The 19,850-nt window shown below is 39.2% G+C and overlaps 1 protein-coding gene across 1 annotated transcript; it reads left to right on the forward strand.

Moving 5' to 3' along the window:
* Positions 1-943: 943 nt before the first annotated feature.
* Positions 944-18,019, forward strand: LOC143271080 (uncharacterized). Its single transcript, XM_076562952.1, has 5 exons — positions 944-1,067; positions 6,602-6,799; positions 10,634-10,699; positions 13,778-13,826; positions 14,809-18,019. Exons 1-5 carry the CDS (start codon positions 944-946, stop codon positions 14,882-14,884), a joined length of 513 nt encoding a protein of 170 aa, XP_076419067.1. The 3' UTR covers positions 14,885-18,019.
* Positions 18,020-19,850: the final 1,831 nt, after the last annotated feature.

The following is a 19,850-nucleotide window of genomic DNA, read 5'->3' on the forward strand; positions in this document are numbered from 1 at the left end:
TAGAATTTGGTTTCCTAGATGGAGAATCCCACGGAAAATTACCCAACTCTATGCTAGGAACCAAAGGTCAGGATGTCCCAGCTAACTTATCTTCGCTTTTGTTAAAACTGCTTGATTTAAACTACTTACTTCTGTGAAGCCCCACCCCCATCCCTTGCAGCTGCCAAGCAAGATGCCAGGATGTGGCTTCTGCCTTTTAAAACCCCGTGTTGAGGACTGCCAACACATCCTCAGAGCTTGCCCAGACTTCCCCTAACAGCCCCCCTCCTTCTTACCATATCCCAACCCACAACTCCAGCGCAAGCCCCCTGCTTTAACAGAGGCCACGACAGCACCCAGAACCCCAGAGGTCACATAGGCTGCCAGAACCCCAGTGAAGGTATGAACCATGACATGACACGCTGGCCACCAGAACCTCAGGCCACTCAGGCCAGAAAACCAGAGAGGAAACAGAAACCAAGGGAAAGAGACACCAACCCAACAAAGACAAACTCAGAATTTGGCAATAAACCTATAATTACCCCAAACCCAGATGCCTAGATGCCAGTGTAAAAACACAATCAACAACAGCCATGGCAATATGTTGCCATCAGAGCCCAGATATCCTATTACAGCAAGCCCTGACTATTCCAACACAGCTGAAACACAGGAAAATGACCTTAAAGCCGATTATATGAAGATGATAGAGGTTCTTGAAGAAATGAATAAACTCTTAAAAGAAATCCAGAAATACACACACAAACAATGGAGAAAATAAATAAATCCTTTCAATAAAGCCAAGAAAGAAACCAATAAACAGGTGAAGGAAATGAATAAAGCTGTTCAAGGCCTGAAAATGGAAATAGAAACAACAAAGAAAAGACAAACTTAGGGAATCCTGGAGATAAAAAATCTAGACAACATTACCAATACAATATAAGAGATGGAAGAGAGAATTTCAGGCATGGAAGATGCAATAGAAGAAAAGGTTAAATCTAAAAAAATTCCTGACAAAAACACACCGGAAGCTCTCCTCATCACCATATATCAACTCACACCTCAGGCAGAAGTCTCCTGCCACATCAGAGGTTGAGCCAGTATCCTGAACCCTAGAGGTCAGACCAGCATCCTGAACCCCAGAAGTCAGAGCAGCATCCTGAACCCCAGAGCCCAGATCAGCATCCTGAACCCCAGGAACCAGGCCGACTCCCTGAAAATGACACCCAGCTTAACCACAAGTACCCCTTCTTTCCTTGTAACCATATTCCAGCCCACACCTCTGGCAGAAACCTTCTACCCCATCAGTGGTCAGGCCAGCATCCTGAAACCCAGAGGCCAGACCAGAACTCTGAACTCCAGGGACCAGGACAACTCCCTGAGAATGAGACAAAAGCCTTCTATCTGACCAGAAGCCAGGCCAGGATCCTGAACACCAGAGGATACCCTGGCCAGATCAGAGACCATGCACTTAGCCAGAACTCCAGCCCCAAATGTGGGCAGCAACTTTTTGCTGGACCAGAGGCCATCCAAGCCATCAGAAGTCTAGCCCCTAACAAGGGTGGAGATCCTCTAATCAACCACAGGCCAGAGCAGCCAGAAGACCAGAGAGGAAACAAACCAAGAAAGAAAACACCTGTCCAACAAATGTAAATACAAATTCAGAAATTGGCACCTAGACCTACAATCACTCCAATCCAGATGCCTAAACATAAGTGGTAAGTGTAAGAACACAAAAAGCAACATCCAGGGCAATATGTCACCACCAAAGCCCAGCCATCGCCACTACAGTAAGCACTGAATATACCAACACAGCTGAAACATAAGAAAATGACCTCAAAACCAACTTTATGGTGATAGAGGTCCTTAAAGAGGAAATGAATACACCCCTTAAAGAAGTCAAGGAAAAGACAATCAAAAAAATTGGAGGAAATCAATAAATATCTTTAAAAATGTCAAGAAAACCAAGAAAGAAAACCAACAAACAGTTGGCAGAAATGAATAAAACTGTTCAAAACCTGAAAATGGAAATAGAAGCAATAAAGAAAACACAAAGTGAAGGAATTTTGGAAATGGAAAATCTATGTAAGCAAACTGGAACTACAGATGCAAGTTTTACCAACAAAACACAAGAGATGAAAGAGAGAAAGAATCTCGGGCATTGAAGACATGATAGAAGAAATAGATATATTATTAAAAGAAAATGTTAAATCTAAAAAATTCCTGACACAGAACATCCAGGCAATCTGGGACATTATGAAAAGACTAAGCCTAAGAATTATAGTGTAGCTAGAGAGTTTTCTTTCCGGGTCCTGCCAAGCCCCGGCAGTCTGACAGACCACTTATAAAATAAACACACAGATGCTTATATTATTTAAACTGTTTGGTCTAATGGCTCAGGTTTCTTGCTAACTGTTCTTATATCTTAAATTAATCCATCTCCATAAATCTATACCGTGCCATGTGGCTCATGGCTTACCGGCGTCTTCACATGCTGCTTGTCATGGCAGCGGCTGGCAGTGTCTTCCTCTGCCTTCCTGTTCCCTCAGTTTTCCTCTCTCCTTGTCCCATCTATACTTCCTGCCTGGCTACTAGCCAACCAGTGTTTTATTTATTAACCAATCAGAGCAACACATTTGCCATACAGAACATCCCACAGCATTATAGGAATAAAAGAAAGAGAAGATTCCTAGCTCAAATGCCCAGAAAATATTTCAACAAAATCATAGAAGAAATTTTTCCTAACCTAAAGAAGGACACACCTATAAAGGTACAAAAAGCTCGCAGAACACCAAATATATTGGACCAGAAAAGAAAGACCCCTAGCCACATAATAATCAAAACACTAAACATACAGAACAAAGAAGGAAAATTAAAAGCTGCAAAGGCAAAAGGCCAAACAATATACAAAGGCAGATCTATTAGAATTACACCCAACTTCTCAATGGAGATGCTAAAAGCCAGAAGGGCCCAGACAGATGTGCTGCCAACTCTAACAGATTACAGATACCAGCCCAGACTACTATATCTACCAAAACTTTCAATGCTCATAGATGGAGAAAACAAGACATTTCACAATAAATTCAAATTTATACAATATCTATCCACAAATCCAGCCATACAGAAGGTACTAGAAGGAAACCTCTGACCCAAGGAGGTTAACTACACCCATGAAAACACAGGCAATAAATTATCTCACACCAGCATAATCCAAAGAAGGAAAACACACACACACACACACACACACACACACACACACACACACACATTGCCACAGTCAACAACTACAAAAGTTAATAGGAATTAATAATCATTGGTCATTGAGATCTCTGAATATCAATGGACTCATTTCCCCAATAAAAAAGACACATACTAACACATACTGCTGCATATAAGAGACACACCTCAACATCAAAGATAGACATTACCTCAGAGTAAAGGGTTGGAAAAAGATTTTCCAAGCAAATGGCTCCAAGAAGCAAGCTGGTGTAGAGCTATTCTAATATCTAACAAAATAGATTTTAAACCAAAATTAATCAAAAGAGACAGGGAAGGAAACTTCATTCTCATCAAAGGAAAAATCAACCAAGATGGTGTCTCAATTCCCAACATCCATGCCCCAAACGCAAAGGTACCTACATATGTAAAGTAGTACTATTAAAGAGACTGGAGCAATTACATTTTTCACTTTCTTGGCTATGCATTGCAATCACCTGGGATCTTTTAATAATGATGATTTTCCTTTTCAGGTGTTCTACTTATGGGTGGTCCATTACCTGTTCCAGGTGTTCTGCTTTGACGGGACTAGGGTAAAGTGAAATCAGTGGTTTATAAAGTGATCCATGAACATTTTGTGTCTCCCAGAAAAGAGTGGCACAAGAATGATTAAAAGAGTATTCATGTGAAACAAAATCATAGAATGCATATGTTGAGTATGGTTAGCTTTTGGTTACTTATTGTACTTGGGGTGTAGAAGAAAAAAATTCACAGGTTTACTCCAGTTCTAACTAGGGAGTTTTTAAAATATATATAAAAACATGTGTACCAGGTATCTCTGACACACCATGTCAAACCATCTTGCCTTCACAGACATTTTCTTCTTTCAACTCTTGTAGAGAAAGACAGCTATGTGTCAGTTGGCTCTTTCTATAGATAGTCCCAGTATCTCACCTCCTGCTAGAATCTTAAGGCTCTCTCTTTGGTCCTCTGTCCTATGCCCTTACTCTGGCCTTCAGAATCCATGCAAATTAACGCAGAATGCAACACATTAATATCTGTAGAGAAATCTGTTTGCTCATGGGGAACGACAACCAGTAGATAAGTCTCTCCTCTTCATTGACAGAAAATGCCCAGTAAAATTCTTGAGAATGTCTGGCTTGTCAGGGGTCAAGCCCCACTTGCCTCGAGTTCTGTGGCTCTTAGCTCAACAATGTAGGTTTATGTTTGTTCTCCCTTTTAGCTCTGCTCTTCTTGTCCCTTCCCTGCTCCCTGGCATTGCATCCCAGAGAAAATGCAGGCAAATAAGCATTAGCAGCCTCAGGATCTGCTTTCTGCTGAATCCACCTTACAAATACAGGTATGTGGCAACATATAATTTTCTTCATCTTAAATTTCTAGAGTAAATATATGTGTATATATATACATATATGTTTATGTATGCACACACACATATATATACACACATGTATATATATATATATATATGTATGTATGTATAGGGAGAGAAAAAGACATTTTGAATGTTTAAACATTTGTAGCATTCAAAACTAAAACACCATGAAGAGGTCTCAAGACCATTCCAAACACAATTGGCAAAATGTCATAATATGTGAAGAAGACATTTTGAAAAGAGACAACAAAGGGCACAAAAAGCTAGCATGTGAGTGATGCAAAATTAGGCAAAGGCAAATAGAACAGAAGCTTTTAAACCACAGATTTGTTGAAATATGATTGGTGTGCAATAGGTTGCAAGTATTTAAAGTATGGTACTAGATAATTTTGTCATATGAATGAACCTATAAACAACCAAAATAATAAACATATCCATCACTCTTCAGCATCCCTTTGTACCCTTTTGATTCTTCATTCCTCTCCTACTTCCAATTCCCCTTATAGGGAAAACCATTGATTTAGTACCTGCCACTATAGCTTAAATTTTCCATAATTTTACAGAAATAAAAACATGTAATATATACTAATATACATTATTTTGTCTAGCATCTACTGCTCAGAATAATCATTTTGAGATTCAGCTACAGTTTTTTTGTGCATCAATAGTTCACTCCAATTGTTGGATGACAGCCACAATTACTATTTGTATCTCAAGAATTAGTATTTTGAGTATTTCACATCTCAACAAATTGTTTCTTATGCTTTGTTATTTAACTATGTCTAAGGAAATTGGTTATATGGTTTTATTTTACATTTAGTCCATATATAATCGAATTAAAATGGTCTTATCTGACTCTCTAATAGAGAAAAGTTTGCAACACTGTATCTTATTCTACCATTACTATGTAGTGTATTTTATTTTCTGGATCAATGTGTTGATATTAATAGGGAAATATCTGTATGTGACCTAGACTTATTTCTCTTAAGCAGCCTGTTCAGAGATGTCACAGCAGCTCTGTGAAGTTCTCCGAAACAAACACCTTAGTTTCACCTACTTCTGAACTGGGAGGGGACTGGCTACTAGAATGTTTGTCATCAAATCCATAGTCCATCTGTCCTAGCTACAGTGGCCTGGTTCTAATCATCTTCCTGTGGACCCATATAGTACTTTCTTCTTTCTACACTGGGAATACTAATTCATATCTACAAACAATTCTTGAAACTAGTCTTTTCACTAGGCATTTCACTCACCTGATAAAAACCAAGCTTTCATTCTATTATTTTTTATTTTGTATGTGTGTGGTGCTCATGTGTATGTGTGTTTGTATATGTGTGGATACTCACCTATGCAGATACAGGTGGAGGACTGACACTGATACTGGGTATCTTCAGTCTCTCTTCACTTTATTTATTGAGACAAAGTCTCTTGATAAAACTGGGGCTAGGCAATTCTGGCTAGTCTAACTAGCCAGCATGTCTGAGGGATCCCCTGTGTCTGCCTTCTGAGTACTAGGATTACAGGTGAATGCCATGTCTGCCAGCTTTTATATGCATTCTAGAGATCATAGCTCTGGTGCTCACACTACTGGAGCAAATATTTTATCCCCTGAGCCATCTATCCAACCCAACTTATATTTTATTAATGAATAAGAGGAAAGACTTGGCTAGACAGCTCAACTGGTGCTTGCCATGAAAGCATCAGGATCCAGGTCTGGATCTCCAGCAACCACATAAAAAGCTGGGTGTAGCAGTGAATGTCTGTAATCCCAGTATCGGGAAGACGGAGACAGAAGTATCCACGGGTCTTGTTGGCAGTTATTCTAGTGAGCTCTAGGTTCAATGAGGGAACCTATCTCAAAAAATAAGGTGGAAAAATGGCTAGGAAGATACCAGATGTTGACCTCTCATCGCCACATAAATGCACAAACATCTACATATGCACCCACACACATGAATATAAACACGCAGAGAGAGCGAGAGCGAGAGCGAGAGCGAGAGCGAGAGCGAGAGCGAGAGCGAGAGCGAGAGCGAGAGCGAGAGCGAGAGCGAGAGCGAGAGCGAGAGCGAGAGCGAGAGCGAGAGCGAGAGCGAGAGCGAGAGCGAGAGCGAGAGCGAGAGCGAGAGCGAGAGCGAGAGCGAGAGCGAGAGCGAGAGCGAGAGCGAGAGCGAGAGCGAGAGCGAGAGCGAAGAAATAAGGGGAGACTGGACATAGGTAAGCCACTGTAATTCTCTGTCGTATTTGGCAAAGAATTTTCATTTAAGTATTATAAATGTTATTTTGTACATAGAAAGAAGACTTTTTTTTCTGGAAGGATGGACCAAAAGGCCGATGAATATAAGTGTGGTGATAGCCTTCTTTGGTTTCTTTGTGGCAGTACTCTGGGAATGCAACACTGCAGACAGGAAATAGGAAAGAAAGAAAACACTTCAAAAATACTTGAGGCACCTTAGAATTGACTTGGTAGTAGATATCGTTTAAAGAGCAAATACAACAAAGGAAGTATACTGGTAAGAAAAAACGGATTATGAGAGGAATATCACGAAGCTCATGGAAACTATTCCTAGTACATTCGTGAAAGTCATTTCTACCCAGAACCTGGGGTAGTATGTCTGAGTTGTACACTGAAGAGTGTTTCACTATTGATGGTGAGAGTATAGAGCCTCACATGGGGAGGGTACGGGTTGATGTATAGGGCAATCCGCATCCAAGATGACAAGCTAATTAGGTCAACGATAGACCAAGACTCTGTTTCCAAGTTCCTGAACCAAGTCCTTGTGAAGATAAGGAGATGATTCTAAAAGCCAGACCTGTATTTCTTTGAGCCTACCAGATGATATACCTTAAATATGTTCTTTTTTATAGCAAAAATATAATTAGAAAATCTGATGCAATAAAGGAATAAAGAATCTGGTATAAACAGGCCAGAACAACATTATTACTTCAATTGTGTGTGTGTGTGTGTGTGTGTGTGTGTGTGTGTGTGTGTGTATGATGTGGTGTGGTGTATGCCTGTGTGTGCTGGTGTGTTTATCTATATGGGTACATGTGGAAAACCAGACACTGTTATGAGGATGCCTTTCTCAATGGTTTCTACATCTTCTTTTTTTCTTGTTTTTTGAGATGGATTTTCTCTCTGAACCAAGAATTTGCTGATGCAACTAGACAGATGTGCAGTATAATGGAAGATGAGGCATGCTTGCTCCAAGGATAGCTTAATTTGTGTACCCAGTTCTTCAACCAGTCAGTCTATATACTGAAATGCCAGCTAATTTAAGAGAATAAATGGCTATTAATAGAATGGAAAACAATTGACTCACAATGTCCTAATAAAAAATGATTTGTTTTTATCAATTTTTTTTAAAGTCTAACTTTTCTCTTTCCATTTCTTAAGATAGTGTTCTAAGATAGCATACAAAGTAATGGGGTTCATTATGGTATTTTAATACTTGTTCTTACTCACCCCTATTTCCTACTACTCTTCACTGCCACTCCACCATTCATCCTCCTCTTCACCATTCTTTCATTTCCATAACACTCTCTTTTTAATTCTTCTTACCGTATCATCTTTCTTAATGCATCTTCTTCCTTTCTCATGATCCCTTTCTTAGTTTCATGACCACCTTCCATATGAAATGTGCTTTATTTCTCTTTCTAAGTCTCACTTATTTTGATTAGCATAACAATTTCCAGGTCCATTCACTTTCCCGCAAATGCCATGGTTTCATGTTTCTTTATGCCTGAATTAAATTCCACTGTGTACATTTTCTTTAATCATCTATCTTTCAATGGACATCTAGGCTAGTTCCATTTCTTACTTATTGTGAATAGTGTAGCAATAGACAAGGATATCCAAGTATATCTGCTTACTGCAGCCTTAGAACCCTTGGGCACATACACAAGAATTGTATTTCTGATTTATATGCTAGTTCTCCTTTAAGTTATTTGAGAAACCTTAATACCAGTCTCCACAGTGGCTGCACCAGTTGACATTCCCACTAGCATCTGCTGTCATTTTTTTCCCTTGATATTAGGCATTCTGACTTGGTTAAGATGGGTTCTCACAGCATTTTTAATTTTTAGTTTTTTTGGTGGCTATAGAGATCGAATATTTTTAAGTATTTATTGGCAAGAGGCAGAGGGCATTTCTGGTCACATTATATTCAAAGTAAGGAAACAGAGAGAGTGATCAATGTTGATGCTCAGCTATCCTTATCATTTTTTATACTATCTATAAATTCAGTCCATAGAATGGTACTACCCACATTTAGGGTGGGTCTTCCCGCCTCAATTTCTTATTTTGAGAAAGGTCCAGTTCATTAGCCCATTTATTAATTGGAAAGATTTGGTTTTTCGTGTTTAATTTTTGCAATTCTCTCTATATTCTAGATACTAACACCCTATGTGGTGGATAGTTGGCAAAGATAGTCTTCCATTCTGTGGGCTGCATCTCCACACTTAGGTTTCTTTTGTTATGAGAAATAAAGCTAGATTATCTGCCAGGATAGAAACTAAATGACCTAAATCTTAGTTCTCTATAGACTCCTTGTTCCCCTTGGAAACCCCAAGTCCAGGCCTCTACTGTCCATATTTTTCTAAACATTCTTGACTTTTGAGATCCTACCACAGTGGTTAGTTAAGATATGCTTACAGCACTCAAGGGCTTTTCTAGACCAAAGTTCTAAACTGTTCCACATTCTTTCTACATGCCAGTTCCAAAGACCTAAGGACAACATGGTCAGGTTTATCACAGCAATGACCCATCTCCTGGTGCCAATTTTCTGTATCTCATTGCTTAGACAAAATACCTGACAAAAACATCTTAAGGAAGGGGGTTACAGATCATCATGATAGGGAAGGAGGTATGGCAAGAGGCAGAGGGCATTTCTGGTCACATTATATTCAAAGTAAGAAAACAGACAGTGATCAATGTTGATGCTCAGCTATCTTTATCATTTTTTATACTATCTATAAATTCAGTCCATAGAATGGTACTACCCACATTTAGGGTGGGTCTTCCCGCCTCAATTAATCTAATTTAGGTAATTCCTCACAGATATATTTAGGGGCTTTGCAGGGGGTAGGGTGAATCTAGATCCTGTAAAGTTGACAGTCAATATTAACCACCACAACTAGGAAATTTATTTTATTTTTTTTCCTTTTATTTTATTTTACAATACCATTCAGTTCTACATATCAGCCACGGATTCCCTTGTTCTCCCCCCCTCCTGCCCCCCTCCCCTTTCCCCCAGCAAATCCCCCATTCCCACCTCCTCCAGGGCAGAGCCTCACCTGAGGACTGAGATCAACCTGATAGACTCAGTCAAGGCAGGTCCAGTCCCCTCCTCCCAGACTGAGCCAGGCATCCCTGCATAAGTCCCAGGTTTCAAACAGCCAACTCAATGAGCACAGGACCTAGTACCACTGCCTGGATGCCTCCCAAACAGATCAAGCCAATCAACTGTCTCACTTATTCAGAGGGCCTGATCCAGTTGGGGGCCCCTCAGCCTTTGGTTCATAGTTCATGTGTTTCCATTCGTTTGGCTATTTGTCCCTGTGCTTTATCCAATCTTGGTTTCAACAATTCTCACTCATATAAACCCTCCTCTTTCTCACTAATTAGACTCCCAGAGCTCCACCCTGGGCCTAGCTGTGGATCTCTGCATCCAGATCCCTCAGTCGTTGGATGGGGTTTCTGGCACGACTATTAGGGTGTTTGGCCATCCCATTACCAGAATAGGTCAGTTCCAGCTGTCTCTCCACCATGGCCAGCAGTCTATTGTGGGGGTATCTTTGTGGATTTCTGTGGGCCTCTCTAGCACTTTGCTTCTTCCTTTTCTCATGTGGTCTTCATTTACCATGGTCTCCTATTCCTTGTTCTCCCTCTCTGTTCTTGATCCAGCTGGGATCTCCCGCTCCCACAGGCTCTCTTTCCCTTGACCCTCACCCTTCATTACTCACACTCATTTCCAGGTTGTTCATGTAGATCTCAGCCATTTCTCCATCATTGGGCGATCCTCGTGTCTTTCTTGGTGTCCTGTTTTCCAGATAGCCTCCCTGGTGATGTGAGAAGCAGTCAGTCATCCTTGTTCCACATCTGGTATCCTCCTATGAGTGAGTACATACCATGTTTGTCTTTCTGAGTCTGGGTTACCTCATTCAGGATGATTTTTTTCTAGATCCATCCATTTGCCTGCAAACCTCATGATGTCATTGTTTTTCTCTGCTGAGTAGTATTCCATATGTGCCACAATTTATTTATCCATTCTTCAGTTGAAGGACATCTAGGTTCCTTCCAGGTTTTGGCTGTTACAAACAATACTGATATGAACATAGCTGAGCAAGTGCTCTTGTGGTATGATTGAGCATTTCTTGGGTATATGCCCAAGAGTGGTATAGCTGTATCTTGGGGGAGATTGATTCCCAATTTGCTAAGAAAGCACCATATTGATTTCCAAAGTGGTTGTACAAGCTTGCATTCCCACCAGGAGTTTAGGATAGTTCCCCTAGTTCTACATCCTCTCCAGCATAAGGTGTCTTCAGTGTTTTTGATCTTAGCCATTCTGACAGGCATAAGGTGGTATCTCAGAGTTGTTTTGATTTGCATTTCTCTGATGATTAGGGATGTTGAACAATTCCTTAAATGTCTTTCAACCATTTGAGTTTCCTCTGTTGAGAATTCTCTGTTTAGTTCTATAGCCCATTTCTTAATTGGACTGTTGGTCATTTTGATGTCTAATTGCTTGAATTCCTTACATATTCTGGATATCAGTCCTCTGTCAGACGTGGGGTTGGTGAAGACCTTTACCTATTCTGTAGGCTGTTGCTTTGCCTTGTTGACCATATCCTTTGCTCTACAAAAGCTTCTCAGTTTCAAGAGGTCCCATTGATTGACTGTTCTCTCAGTGTCTGAGCTACTGGTGTTATATTTAGGAAGTGATCTCCTATGCAAATGCGTTCAAGACTACTTCCTGCTTTCTCTTCTAGCAGGTTCAGAGTAGCTGGATTTATGTTGAAGTCCTTGATCCACTTGGACTTAAGTTTTGTGCACGGTGACAGATATGGATCTATTTGCAGCCTTCTACACATTGATAGCCAGTTATGCCAGCACCATTTGTTGAAGATGCTTTATTTTTTTTCTATTGTACACTTTTGGCTTCTTTGTCAAAAATTATATGTTCATAGGTGTGCAGATTAATGTGAGGGTCTTCAATTTGATTCCATTGGTCCACATGTCGGTTTTTATGCCAATACCAAGCTGTTTTTATTACTGTAGCTCTATAGTAGAGCTTGAAGTCAGGGATTGTGATGCCTTCAGAGGTTGTTTTATTGTACAGGATTTTTTGGCTATCCTGGGTTTTTTTGTTTTTCCATATGAAGTTGAGTATTATTCTTTCCAGGTCTGTGAAGAATTGTCTTGGTATTTTGATGGGGATTGCATTGAATCTGTAGATTGCTTTTGGTAAAATTGCCATTTTTACTTTGTTGGTCCTGCCTATCCATGAGCATGGGAGATCTTTCCAATTTCTGTCATCTTCTTCAATTTCTTTTTTCAGGGACTTAAAGTTCTTGTCATGAAGGTCCTTCATTTGCTTGGTTAGTGTTAGCCCAAGGTATTTTATGTCATTTGTGTCTATTGTAAAGGATGATGTATCTCTGATTTCCTTCTCAGCTTCTTTGTCCATTGTATATAGGAGGGTTACTGATTTTTTTGAGTTGATCTTGTATCCTGCTATGTTGCTGAAGGTGTTTATAAGCTTTATCAGTTCCTTGGTGGAATCTTTGGGGTCGCTCAAGTATACTATCATGTCATCTGCAAATAGGGAAAGCTTGAATTCTTCCTTTCCAATTTGTATCCCCTTAATCTCTTTATGTTGTCTTATTGCTCTGGCTAGAACTTCAAGTACTATATTGAATAAGTATGGGGAGAGCAGACAGCCTTGCCTCGTTCCTGATTTTAGTGGAATTGCTTTGAGTTTCCCTCCATTTAATTTGATGTTGGCTGTAGGCTTGTTGTAAATTGCTTTTATTATGTTTATGTATGTTCCCTGTATTCCTGATTGCTCCAAGACTTTTATCATGAAGGGGTGTTGGATTTTGTCAAATGCCTTTTCTGCATCTAGTGAGATGATCATGTGGTTTCTTTCTTTGAGTTTTTTTATATGCTGTATTACATTGATGGACTTTTGTATGTTGAACCACCCTTGTATCCCTGGGATGAAGCCTACTTGATCATGGTGGATAATTGTTCTGATGTGTTCTTGGAGTCTGTTTGCCAGTATTTTATTGAGTATTTTTGCATCAATGTTCATGAGGGAGATCGGTCTATAGTTCTCTTTTTTTGTTGTATCCTTGTTTGGTTTAGGAATCAGGGTAATTGTAGCCTCATAGAAGGAGTTTGGTAATGTTCTGTTTCTATTGTGTGGAACAATTTAAATGGTATTGGTATTAACTCTTCTTTGAAGATCTGGTAGAATTCTGTGCTGAAACCATCTGGTCCTGGGCTTATTTTGGTTGGGAGACTTTTAATGACTGTTTCTATTTCCTTAGAGGTTATTGGACTATTTAAATAGTTTATCTGCTCTTGATTTAACTTAGGTATGTGGTACCTATCCAGAAAATTGTCCATTTTTTTATGTTTTCCAGTTTTGTGGAGTAGGGTTTTTTGAAATATGACCTGATAATTCTCTGGATTTCCTCAATGTCTGTTGTTATGTCCCCCTTTTCATTTCTGATTTTGTTGATTTGGATTCCCTCTCTCTGTCTTTTGGATAAGGGCTTGTCTATCTTGTTGATTTTCTCAAAGAACCAACTCTTTGTTTCATTAATTTTTTGTATTGTTCTCTTAGTTTCCTCAGGCCTGACTGGTGGTGGTAAACACTTGCAAATAAAGATGAACAGACTAAAGGGTAAACTGTGTATCTCAACAGGCCACACTATAGTTTCCATGACAAGATTCTTCTCCTTCTTTTTTGTTTTTGTTTTGTTTCTTTGTTTTGTTTGGTTTTTCTTTTAAACTTGGTTTTGTTTTTGGGAGAGATTGCAAGGGCAGAGGGTGGATGTGAGGGGACAGGGAGATGGGTAGGATCAGAATGCATGATGTAAAATCCACAAAGAATCAATAAAAGTAGAAATAAATAAATAAATAAATTGCTATTTTATGATGATGATGATTTTCTATTCTCTTTTAAGGCAGATGTTTATCAGATCTCAGAGTTTTCTGGTGGAGTCTTCAGTGCAGGTTTGTGCCATCTATAAATAAGAATAATCTAACTTTTCCTTTCCCACTTTATCCTTTTTATTTCTTTCTCTTGTTGTTGTTGGTTTTTTGCTTTTTGGCTCTTTTGGGGGCCTGCCACCCAGTTCCCAAATAAATCGCACATGGAGGCTTATTCTTAATTATAAATGTCCAATCTTTGCTTGGCTTGTTTCTTGCCAGCTTTCCTTCAGTTAAATTATCCCATCTACGTTTTGCCTCAGGGCTTTTTCCTTTTCTTACTTCTGTATATCTTACTTTCACTCTTACTCCATGGCTGGCTGTGTGGCTGAGTTGTTGGCCCCTAGCATCCTCCTCTCCTTGTTCTCTTGTTCTATCTTCCTCCCAGATTTCTCCTATATATTCTCTTTGCCTGCCACCCTTGCCTATTCTTTCTTCTGTCTTGCTATCAGCCATTCAGCTCCTTATTAGACCATTAGGTGTTTTAGACAGTCACAGTAACACAGCTTCACAGAGTTAAACAAATGTAACATAAAAAATACAACATATCTTTACATCATTAAACAAATGTTCCACAGCATAAACAAATGTAACACATCTTAAAATAATTTTCTACAACATCTTGTCTTATTATACAGTTAAGATTTACGTACTATATTAAGAGTAGAGAGTGTGAACATTCTTTTCTCAGTCCACATTTTAGAGAAGGTGTTTTCAGTTTTTCTCTATTTAATATTATATAATATTGGCTAGAGTCTTGCCATGCATAGCCTTTGTGATACCGAGGCACATTCCTTCTATGCCTACTTTCTTCAGGGCTTTTGTCATGAAATGATGTTGAAATTTATCAAAGGTATTGTCTGTGTATATGAAATGATTTATTTCTGTATGTTATGTTCATTGTGTAGGCTGAACCCCTTTTACATATTTTCTGCAGGGCTTGCACAACTGCCATGCCTTGGCTTGTGCTTGTTTTAAAATATTCTTATTTATTTACCAATTTTAGAAGACAACTTTGCTGGATGGAAATGGAGAAAAAGAGGAAATGCAGTATAAATGACAAGTCAAACCATGTCAATTAGATGTATAAGAAATAATACAGCAAACATTATATAATAGACACAGGAAATAAAGAACACTCATAAAAGGCCATTCAGGTAAGATACAAGCTACAGCCAAACAAGTAATTTAAGTACATAAGTGTAAATACAAAAAATAAAAATGAATGATGTGGGTTGAGTGCTATACTTCTCTGTGAGTATATGGATAAGTATTTGTAATACAGTTAGGAATTATCTTGGTTTAAGAAAGTGGCAGTAGGAGGTTCTCCTCTGATATCTATGACCTCACTAGCTACAAGTGGTTGTCTAGGTTTCCTGTACCAGGCATGATTTCCATCCTGTTGAGCTTATGTCCAATTAGACAATAAGCAATTTGATTGCTTACTGCCAAAATGTAAGTGCCACAGTTGCACCTTTAGGTGTGAGAGTATACCGGCAGGCCTTATAGCCAGCAGGGAAACAATCTAGGTGAGTAAAGAATGAAACTCAGCTCAGCCTGACTTAGGTAGCTGGTACTGGGCCAAATTTCTAGAGTCTGACACCAGTTGGTTTATTTTAACCATATTTAAGCACAGGCCAATTTTTGAAAAAAAGTTTTCTGATAACAATTAACTCAGTCTTGTGAGTATAGCAGATCTTAAGACATGTTTTCATTAAGATTCTTTACAACATACATCTGGCTTTTGTCACAAAGGTGGATACTATTGACTCAGAGATTGTGCCCAAGATTTAGAGTTAGGGAGAATGGCTGAGGTAAACATAATGCCTGTGGGTTTCAGGATTGGCTTGGTCCTAAGATAACAGAGAAGTACTTGGGCTGTTGTAAAGTGCATCACTCATAAAGATGGATTTTATGGTCTAGAAGCAATACTCAAGATTTAGGTGGAAAAAGTCTGGGATAAGCAAAACATAAATTCTGGAGGATATGGGCAGAGCCTGCTTCAATGGATAACATATATATGTAACATTGATAATTCAAGAATAAGAGGTCATAAATTTAAAAGAAAATGGGGGTGTGATGGTTTGAAAGAAAATGGCCCCCAAAGGAAGGGGCACCATGAGGAGGTGTGGCCTTGTACATTTTGCATCTCCATATCCTGGTTAGTCTCTTTCTAGCTTTCTGCTCTTACCCATGATTACAAAGGGAGACCACATCCCTGGAAAATACCATGGAACTCAGTCTGGTGTGCTTTTCAGCTAGGCATTGGTTGATGGTTGCTCCTGGTTGCTTCTTTACAGAGAAGATAGCACTAGGCTTTCATTTCTTTCCAGTCCAGCTCTTTCTCTCATAGGAATAGAATCTATTGCTTTCCCCCAGATTCTTCTCTTTCAATTAGATTGCACAGAGGCAGCTTCTAATCTTCTATCTTACCCATAAATCCAAGCATCTTAGTTATTTTCTACCAATGTAATAAAACAACACCCCAAGGAAACTTATAAAGAAAGATGTTTAATTTGTGACTTAAGGTTTCAGAAAGTTAGAATCCATTACCATCCATGGCAGTAGGCAAGCTGACATGGTGATAGAGCAATAGTTGAGAATTTGATCCACAAGCACAAGGCAGAGAGGGCTAACTAGAAAAGGCATGCGTCTTTTAAAAATCTCAAAGCCCACTCTCAGTGACACACTTCCTCCAACAAGACCACCTTTCTATTTTTTGCCAAATAGTCCTACCAACTGGGGACCAAGTATTCAAACATATGAGCTCATGGGAGTCATTCTCATTAAAACCTCCACAAGACATTTACTTATTGGCTTGAACAAAAATAGAAGAATAAAATTTTCTTTGGGGGAACTTACTTTACCATGCAGCAGGGCTGTACTGTCAAAAACCAGATAATTCTAATGATAGTGATGATGGCAGTATTGCTGGTGATAATGATGCCCATTTGTATTTCAGCAGTAGTGTTTTCATAAAACAAATTAAGCAGAAACTTGGTAGAAAGGAAAGGAAACAGGCTGTGAATTCAGTTCGATTTGGGCTCCCAAGTTTGTTATCTATAAAAGGAGAGTAATGATGCATATTGTCCTTACTTGTTTGTCTTAAGTCACTAAATCTCAGACTGGTTTCTTGTATTGAAATGACTTTTGTAGGGCTTTTTAGTTTCTAGTATTTCAGTCCCATGGTTGTGGTCACATGGATTTCGCAGGTAATGTTTGTTTGACATCACTAAATATTCCACACTCTTTATTTCCTTTGCTGTAAGTCCATATTCACTCACAAATTTATCTCATGATTCATTTTCTTACATCATGTGGCTACAGTGAACACTGGCATGTATACCAACTCCCTAGTAGAATCTTGTGAATAGCTTTTCTTTGTCACCCCACATTTACTCTCCAATTTTCTCTCGCTGTTCTTTACTTTAGGAACTAATGTGTCTACCTTTTCAAAGAATAAGCTTCCCTTCTGCCATATTTCTTGGCTTTACCAATACAGAAACTTACCTGGAGATTGGAGAGGGGTAGGGTAGTTATTCTTGTTGTGTAGTTTCTCCATTTTACCATTGCTTTAGGGGCTGACTGGGATTGTAGCTCCTGGCAAGGGGAGGCAATCTCCTCAGCAACACTCTCACTGGTTCTGTGTCCTCCCTCCAGGCTTCCCAGTGGAGAGAGCATTTTCACTAACCCCTAGTTTTGTACTATCCAATATGCTTCCTCTGCTCCTACTTACACTCTTGTGAATACCCCTCTATCAAGCCCTTTCCTGGTCATTCTAATTTCAATATGCCATCTGTCTCCTGGGGAGCCCCTCATGGATACAAATGCTGCGCATGTGGATTTGAGCATTAAATTTGTCTGATGGTGACTTCTCCTTCTCTTATGATTTATCTTGAGAGATGGCCCCACATTCACTGAGCTGATGCACTCAGATCTTTAGGCCCATGAGACTGAAAGCCAGGCCCTGGAGCTCAGAAAGTTCATAAAGAAATGAATTCTTCTAAGACTCAAACAACTGTCCTTTTCCTCTGTCACATAGAGAACAAAAAATTCTATATTTTTCTTCATTCTACAGTACCTGGTTTTCAGGAGTATTTTTAGAAATAGGCTAAATGCAGATTATTTTGTATGTATCTGGTACCTTCATCATGTTAAGCATTACTGTTGTTTTCTTTAATGCCCCTTTGACTGAATAATATGTTCTTTGCTCTTCCAATGATGTGTGTTTTTTTTTTGGATTCCTTTCTATGGATGCCTTTGTTATTTAGGTACAGTGAGATTATGGGAATTGGGATGAAGAAAGAGATTATAGGTACAGCAGCTATTTACACATAGTCCAAATAACTTCTAAAGCCTTATTATGAAAGAGCCACCAAATGGAAAGGATCTGCCTCAGCACTTGTCACATAAAAACATTTAGTGAGTGGAACATGAAGCTATCTTCAAACAGAAATGGCAATGTAAGTAAAACAAATAATCTTGACAGCTTATTAAAATTAAATATTCATGGTGCATTTGCCTTAATTGTGCTCAGAAATGTTGAAATAATCCAACACGGACAGGGGTTGACAGATAAGACTCTCTGGGATATGGTGTCAAGACTTTAAACCTTCCTCGTTACCTGCTAACAAGGAAGGACAGCTAAGCAAAGGGGACTAAAATTTCCTCCATATTAGAAAAAGCCAATGCCCCGGGTGCCAAACAGATGTGTACATAAGACATCTGGAGTGAAATGCCTGTGATTACTTCACACTCATCCTCACACAGGGGTTCAGTTCAATATCAACACTATGAAGTCCGGTCTTTTGTCCTTTCCAGGCAAGAAACAGTTTTCAACTCAAATACGCGCGCACGCACACCCTACCAGGTATGGTGAGTCAAAATCAATATTTATCATTTTTATGTGCTTCTAGCATCATTTCTCTCTGATGCTTGCTTGTTTAATACAGATGGCTTCCTGTGAGACTTTGGTTTCGTTTATTTATCATTTGACACAAAATGTCACCTCACTGAAGCCCCAAAGCAGCTCAGGAACATGCAGATGAAATGCTATCATGAATTGACAGAGTGAGCAAAGACTGTCAAAAAGAACGGTGTTCATTTGCATAGGGTTGCATGCTGAGCTTTGGTCTGAACCGGTTCTGTGACTGGCCAGTGGACCAGACATAAAAACAGACAGTAAATCATAAGGTGGAGACCAAATATGTGAGATGGTGTGGGAGCCTGGGGAAGTAAATAAAGTCATGTCTTGTCAAGGTTGTGAGAACCTTGACAGTCAAGGAGATGTAGAATGGAAAATTGCTTCATATATTCTGAGATAAAATAGAACCATCTAAATTTTAAATCACATAGTATCAAGTCAAAACAACATATTAAATGATGAAGCTAATTTAGGCATAAATTAAAGACTGGACATGCTGAGGGCTATGACATTTTAGTAATCACAATAAGAAAGGAAAAATTCGCCAAATTATATCTTTGTTGGAGATAAACTAAAGCCACATACATAGTTAACTAGGGACTATGTAAATCAGGACTAGAAAAACAATGAAACAAGATTACTATCAGAATTAACAGACTTGTTGAGCATAGATCATTCAGTCAGCAAAAGACCTGATATTATGTCTTTGGATAATATGAAAATGGGATGCTGCAGGCCAGGAAGATAATGGGACCTTTATTTTTAATAGTCTTACCTAGATATTTTGGATTATTTCTTCAACCTGGGAGAGCTATTATTTCACACTGGAGTTGAGCTTCACAGTTAATTAAACTGTACTACAAAAACATGGTTCTTTTCATTTTTGGACTCCCCCTAGTCCTTTTCTGAATTGTATTAACAACACAATTGTTCTGCTAGTAAAGAGCAGGGCTCATTTTCAAATTTAAAATACAGGCTGCTCCCAGTCTCTCTCTCTCTCTCTCTCTCTCTCTCTCTCTCTCTCTCTCTCTCTCTCTCTCTCTCTCTCTCTCTTGCTCTAGCTCTCACTCTCTCATTCCCTGCTTATTTTTCCTACCAGGCCCAGCTAGGGCCCCCCAGCCTTC

Source organism: Peromyscus maniculatus, chromosome X, assembly GCF_049852395.1.
Source record: "Peromyscus maniculatus bairdii isolate BWxNUB_F1_BW_parent chromosome X, HU_Pman_BW_mat_3.1, whole genome shotgun sequence".
NCBI classification, from domain to species: Eukaryota; Metazoa; Chordata; class Mammalia; order Rodentia; family Cricetidae; genus Peromyscus; species Peromyscus maniculatus.

What these genes read in the sequence shown, in the direction of transcription:
- LOC143271080 (XM_076562952.1), top strand. Translation starts at nt 944, where the DNA reads ATGGAAGATGCAATAGAAGAAAAGGTTAAATCTAAAAAAATTCCTGAC. An exon ending in TAAGGGGAGACTGGACATAG is followed by an intron (nt 6,800 to 10,633) that starts GTAAGCCACTGT and finishes CCTGTTTTCCAG; the next exon opens with ATAGCCTCCCTGGTGATGTG. An exon ending in CATCTGGTATCCTCCTATGA is followed by an intron (nt 10,700 to 13,777) that starts GTGAGTACATAC and finishes TTCTCTTTTAAG; the next exon opens with GCAGATGTTTATCAGATCTC.